The 5,985-nt window shown below is 46.7% G+C and overlaps 2 protein-coding genes across 3 annotated transcripts in view; one reads left to right on the top strand and one right to left on the bottom strand.

Moving 5' to 3' along the window:
* LOC119366192 (histidine--tRNA ligase, chloroplastic/mitochondrial-like) overlaps window positions 1–1,016 on the top strand; it is a 3,820-nt gene extending 2,804 nt beyond the window's left edge. Inside the window, exons 8-10 of one of the 2 annotated variants that reach the window (XM_037631885.1) lie at window positions 278–438; window positions 532–697; window positions 780–1,016. In XM_037631885.1, the coding sequence (XP_037487782.1) occupies window positions 278–438; window positions 532–670 (300 nt within the window). In that variant the 3' untranslated portion in view covers window positions 671–697; window positions 780–1,016. Of the gene's footprint in view, window positions 1–277; window positions 439–531 lie in introns of both variants that reach the window. The other variant, XM_037631884.1, reaches the window with a different exon arrangement.
* Window positions 844–3,580, bottom strand: LOC119366191 (glucomannan 4-beta-mannosyltransferase 1-like). Its single transcript, XM_037631883.1, has 2 exons — window positions 2,957–3,580; window positions 844–2,462 (listed from the first exon to the last, which is right to left on the bottom strand). The coding sequence occupies exons 1-2, from the start codon at window positions 3,260–3,262 to the stop codon at window positions 1,182–1,184; spliced, it is 1,587 nt and encodes a 528-aa protein (XP_037487780.1). The 5' UTR covers window positions 3,263–3,580; the 3' UTR covers window positions 844–1,181.
* Window positions 3,581–5,985: the final 2,405 nt, after the last annotated feature.

The following is a 5,985-nucleotide window of genomic DNA, read 5'->3' as shown; positions in this document are numbered from 1 at the left end:
AAGAAAGCTGCTTGGTCGAAGATTAAAGTTCCTGTAAAATTGATATTTTGATAAAGATATGAGAAATACCTGCTAATATTAAGTAAAAAAAAGTAACAGTAGTAAATTCAGAAGCCCAGCATTGCACAAGGTTGGGCCAAGATTTTATCAAGTTGAGTAGTGGTGAGAACATAAATTCATGTGGAAAAGATTGTCGTTGTTTACATGTCATTATGAATTTGTGATGCAGTTTGAGTGGCAGTAATACCAACTCTGTAATTTACACATTTTCTGGCAGCTGCTGAAAGAAAAGGGTCTTTTGCCTGACCTGCCACGTCAAATAGATGACATTGTGTTCCCATTGGACGAGGAGCTTGAGGGGCCAGCATCTAGTGTTGCATCCTGTCTGCGGAAGAAGGGCAGATCTGTAGACCTTGTAGAAGACAAGCGTCTGAAATGGTATTGCCTTTCCTTAATTTGTACTATTTTTTTCATTGTGTTGAATACTTATGTGGGTGGGTGTATCTGTAATTACTTTTTACTATGCTGCAGGGTGTTCAAACATGCTGAGAGGATAAACGCTAGCAGGCTGATCTTGGTTGGGAAATCCGAGTGGGAGCGAGGCATGGTCCGTGTGAAGATACTATCAACCAGAGAAGAGTTCGAGGTCAAGGCGGGCGAATTGCAGTAGCTGTTAGCTGATCTGGTCGATTTGAAGGTTTGACTTGTCCCCTTTCTTCTTTCTGATCATCTTCAACACTGTAAGTTTTGCAATTCACGTCGTGTATACAAACAATTAGGTGGCTTTGAATGCTATTGCCATCTTCTTTCGGATCATTCACCTTGCAACAAACAAAGAAATTGTAGGTTCTGCCATTCACCAACATGTATTGAGAATGCCTTTGCTGCCTGAGAACAGAATGCTCATCTGCTTCGAACTAATGCTGTTCTGAAGCGATTATTTTTGGTTCTGTACATGATGCAAAATGTATGGATGAATGAATATAATGAAGCAGGTAATTGTCCTGCCTTGGAAATTAAGCTGGTGCCTACAGGTATATATGTATGTATTGTTCGGTTGGCCCTGAAAAACAACAAGCTATCTAGCTAGTATGCAATGCAAATTAAGTTGCAGATAGCTTATAACTAGGTAGAGGCAGCCAGCAGGTACGGTTTTTTGTTCTTGTTTTGTTGGCGTCACTTCATTGGGAGCCGACGTAGCCGAATCCGATGACGAAGGCGGCGGCGGACTGCATGAGGAGGTAGACATAGAAGTGATCGTGGCCGAAGACGATGTCGTAGATGGCGCAGTAGAGCAGGCATAGCCCCATGACGATCTCCGGCGCAAGGATGCTGCTCTGGCTCTTCTTCTTCTTAATTGCCCCCTTGTTGGCGGCCATGGTCGTCGCCGCAGCAGGGGTGGAGGTCACCGAGCCGAGCTTCTCCGTGACGACCCACTCGTTTGCGCGGCTGGCCTCGACGAGGCCGATGATGGTGGCCTTGGAGCGGTGCATGGACATGACGTTCTCGAAGAGGATCCAGAAGACGAGCAGGTGCCATGACCTCGGGGTGCAGACGGCGTTGAGCAGGGTGATGATGGCGGGCACGTACATGGCCACGTACTTGGGCAGCCGCACGTCCTGGCCGCCGACGAGCACGTAGGCCGGGATCACCACGCAGTAGAAGAGGAAGGTGACGAGGTGCGCCACCACCTTCCTCACGAAGAAGAAGCCGTAGAGCACGTGCACCTTCTTCCACGCCGACACCTGCCGGCTGGCCACGATCTCCCAGAACATCTTCCGCATCAGGTTCGCCGGCCCGCACGACCACCGGTGCTGCTGGTACCGGTACGCCTTGAAGCTGCTGGGCAGCTCGTTGCGCACCTGCACGTCGCCGGCGTAGACGAACCTCCAGCCCCGCATCGACGCCCGCACCGCCAGGTCCATGTCCTCCACCGTGGTGCGGTCCTTCCATCCCCCGGCGTCCGCCAGCGCCTGCACGCGCCACACCCCCGCCGTGCCGTTGAAGCCGAAGAAGCCGTGGCACGCCGACCCCACCTCCTGCTCCACCGAGAAGTGGTAGTCCAGCGACATCTCCTGGATGCGGGTCAGGATGCACTCGTCCGCGTTCACGAACCGCCACCGCGCCTGCACCAGCGCCACCGCCGGGTCGGCCTGGAGGACCGGCACCGTGCGCCGCAGGAAGTCCGCGTCGGGCTGGAAGTCGGCGTCGAACACGGCCACCAGCTCGCAGTCCCTGGCGTAGCCCTTCTTGAGGCCCTCCCGCATGGCGCCCGCCTTGTACCCGCTCCGGTTGCTGCGGTTCTCGTACCGGATCTGCACCCCCTTGCCCGCCCACCGCCGGCACTCCGCCTCCACCAGCGCCCGGATGCCGGCGTCCGTCGAGTCGTCCAGCACCTGGATCACCAGCTTGTCGGCCGGCCACCACAGCCCGCACGCCGCGCCGATGGACAGACGGTACACCTGCATGCCACCAAATAATTCTACTTGTTTCACTCAAAGTTGCATGCTTCACTCACAGACAAAACTTTTGTAAGTATGTTGTCACTCCCCACATCGGACAAAGTACTACCGTACGTAGCAGAGAGAGTTGACTCTTGTCTTTGCGTGCAGTAAAGCATAGCGCTAGCTGTTTCTTTTTTATTATCTTGATGAATTTGGATGGACGTAGCAATGCAACAAACGTAGTTGTGCATGCATGCATATGTTGTGGAAATGGAGCTGTAAAGCAGCAGCTTTTGCATGCTGATCGTTGAAGAAGACAACAAAATCAAGTACACATGCAGCTAGCGTTACCAGCAGCGCACACCGCTCGATCGCAGGCAGCATGCAGCAGTGCAGTATTACCAGTGGCGGATAATGCGTGCAGCAAGCAACAGCCATCAGAGAGGTCATGCGTATCATATCATCCATCATAGACGAGCAATCGATCGATCATAGAGTACGTACGTACTGACCTGCTTCTCGTTGAACATGGGGATCTGGACCAGGACCATGGGCAGGTCCTCTCCGCCGCCGGACTCCAGGTCGCCGGCGCCGCCGTCGTCGTCCCCCTTGTTCCTGCTTGGGTTGCGGCGCTGACGGCGGCGGCGGCGGAGCCATAGCGCCGCGACGACGAGCCCCATGTAGAGGCGCTCGGCGAAGAGCATGAGCGACATGGCGGCGCAGAGGTACACGGCCAGCTGCAGCAGCGGCACCACCACCGCGTACCGCACCGCCGCCCACGCCGCGCGCGCCATCGTCAACATGCTCACTCCCCTCATCCTTCTTCTAATTCCTCCTCCACAAGAGAGCAAGAGAGAGATTGAACTTCTTCTCTTCTTCTTCTTCTTCTTCTGCTCCTAATTATTTCAAAAGCTTGGATTATATATAGAATTTTCCTAAACTGATCTTGGTAGGTGCATCATATATAGAGAGAGATTGAACTTCTTCTCTTCTTCTTCTTCTGCTCCTAATTATTTCAAAAGCATGCAATTGGGGGCCAGGCTAGATTAGAACGACCCAAAGGGGAAGGTTATAGACTTGGGCATTTGGCATTGACCTGGTGACAGCCAGAAAGCACTATCTGACACAGTTGAGGGCAAGATTAGTACCAGCATTAGTGCTTGCTATCTGTACTACTAATACACTGTGGGGTGGGTAGGTGCATGCGGTGGTGCAGCCAGCCACAAGCTAGAGTGAAGACATGCATGCAGGCCAGTACAAATTACACCACATATACGTACAAGGTAAGGTAGCCGAGCGAACCACTGTCTTTGTAAGTACATTGATTGGTGAAGAAACAAACAAGTATGGTCAAGTGTGTTTCGCATTCATATACTACCAACACAAAACAGAAGAAAAGCAAACTAAACTGAGTTTGTACTATATATGTTGCATGGTATCCATCCATCTCTTTCTGTTGTGCATGATTGAACCTATATTTGTTTATTTATTTATGGACATTTATGCATATGAACACGCTAGCTTAGCTAGCCAGGAGATATACCATATATACGCACTGGGAATTAAGCAGAGAAATTAATATATAAAACCGTGTGCGTGCGTGCGTGTGGGATGGGTTAGGATCCTCTGCAGTAGCATATGGTGCGGTACGGTCGCTGCCATGTGGACCCGACCTCACCTGTCATCTGCACTACAACAAGGTACGGTGCAGTACTGTAGAGGATCTCAACCCGTGTGGGATCCATCTATATGGAGTGGAGTTGCCAACCGCGTCGTGCCGCGTCCATTAATTCCATGGCAATGGCAGCAGGCATGCATGCATGTCCATCCATCTATGGTTGTGTGCTAGGCTAGCCCTGGATTCCTCACTGCCTACCTTATTTGGAGTGAGGGAGGGAGCTAGCTAGCATTCCATATATGCTACTCCTCCGTTTCCAAAATACTATAAGATGTTCTAACTTACTTTTTTTAGAATCGGATGCATATAGACACGACACATTTTAGTGTGTTTGTTCACTCATTCCAGTCTTTATGTAGTCCATAGCAAACAAAATCCAGAACATCTTATATTTGTGAACGGAGGGAGTAATTAATTTGCGTGTATACAGGAAAGCCATCATATTATTTACGGACATTTTATTTTTCACAATGGCCATGCGCACTACACTCGCTAGCGGCGTGAGCTTGCACATGGAAGACTTTGGTTCAAATCCCAAGCCTTTTTTTGCCTTCTCTTTTTTTACCATGATGGAATTTTATGTTTTTTTTGGCTTAGGTACATGGCAACTTTTTCTAGAAAAAACCAACATGGCAGTTTATAAATTTTTGAAATATGTCACATGGCAATTTAAACATTTTTTCACAAAGTCAAGTTTATTACTATACATGGCATTATTTATTATTAAGAGATGGCATTATTATTATTAAGAGATGGCATTTTTTATTATTACAAGATAGAACTTTTTATTATTAAGAGATGGCATTTTTTTATTAGGATATTGCATTTTTATTATTAAGAGATGTCATTTTTTAATTAAGTGATGACATTCTTAATATTAAGAGGTGGCATTTTTACTAATAAGAGATGGCATTTTTCTAAGTTGTTATTTTCCAAATAATACATTTTCATCTACGGGATGGCGGTTTTAAAGTTTAGGATGTCAATTGTATTTTCCCTAGATCACACGACCTTCTTTATGTTTTATCATACTTATCTTAAATTTATAAATTAGAGTAATGGCAGTTTTATAAAGTAGCATGAAAAATTGTTTTGTATAAGATGGCAATTTTTTGATACTGTTTTTCTTTACATACATCATGCAAATCTTTCTGTTTACATTTTTTTGTACAAAATAAAATGGTAATTGGGCCTTGTTTTGCCTGAGTGTTTCGTATGAGATGCTCAGCAAAGGCATTGGTTGCGGTTTGCCAAGTACCCTTGTTTTGCCTGTGTTTTCTGTATGAGATACTCAGCAAAGGCCTTGTTTGCATTTTGCGGAGAACCCCGTGAAAAATCACTCGGCAAATAGCCCGACACTCTACATATAACTTTTCGTAGTGTATGTATAATTCACGTGAGTAACAATCTATGGAAAGAAATGATATGTTTTGTAAAATCAAATTTATTTATGCTCATTGAATCTTAGCCAGAATTAAATAATATTTACATATTAACTGTAAATACATGTGTTGCGACAAACGATGATGATGAAAAGCTTCCCCAATTCGAATTCACATTACCCTGCTCCAGAAAAACGTTCACAGTGCGCTCCAAACCAGTATACTTAGGATTCTTCTGGAAGATTATTGCTTGGAGTTGGTTCTGGAAGATCATCAACTGCAGCTAAACGGTTGAAGCTTCAAGTACTAAATTCTTCTCATCAATTTTAGAAAGATAACCTCCGGCCCTGATTACTTCACCTTTGTCCAGCAACACCCTCACCACATTTTTTTTTTTTTTTTTGCAACTGAGAGTTGAGAGCACAGCTAATCTTCTTCATTGTTGATAAGATATTGCCTGCCCCTTCCAGGTTGAGATACA

The sequence above is a fragment of the Triticum dicoccoides genome, chromosome 2B (genome assembly GCF_002162155.2).
Source record: "Triticum dicoccoides isolate Atlit2015 ecotype Zavitan chromosome 2B, WEW_v2.0, whole genome shotgun sequence".
In the NCBI taxonomy this organism is placed as follows: Eukaryota; Viridiplantae; Streptophyta; class Magnoliopsida; order Poales; family Poaceae; genus Triticum; species Triticum dicoccoides.
This window is presented reverse-complemented; position numbering and strand designations above follow the sequence as displayed.

Excerpts from the sequence above, each read along its gene's own strand:
- LOC119366191 (XM_037631883.1), bottom strand. The coding sequence starts at position 3,262 with ATGAGGGGAGTGAGCATGTTGACGATGGCGCGCGCGGCGTGGGCGGCG. Across the intron at positions 2,463-2,956 it reads CCATGTTCAACGAGAAGCAG|GTGTACCGTCTGTCCATCGG; the intron begins GTCAGTACGTAC and ends GGTGGCATGCAG.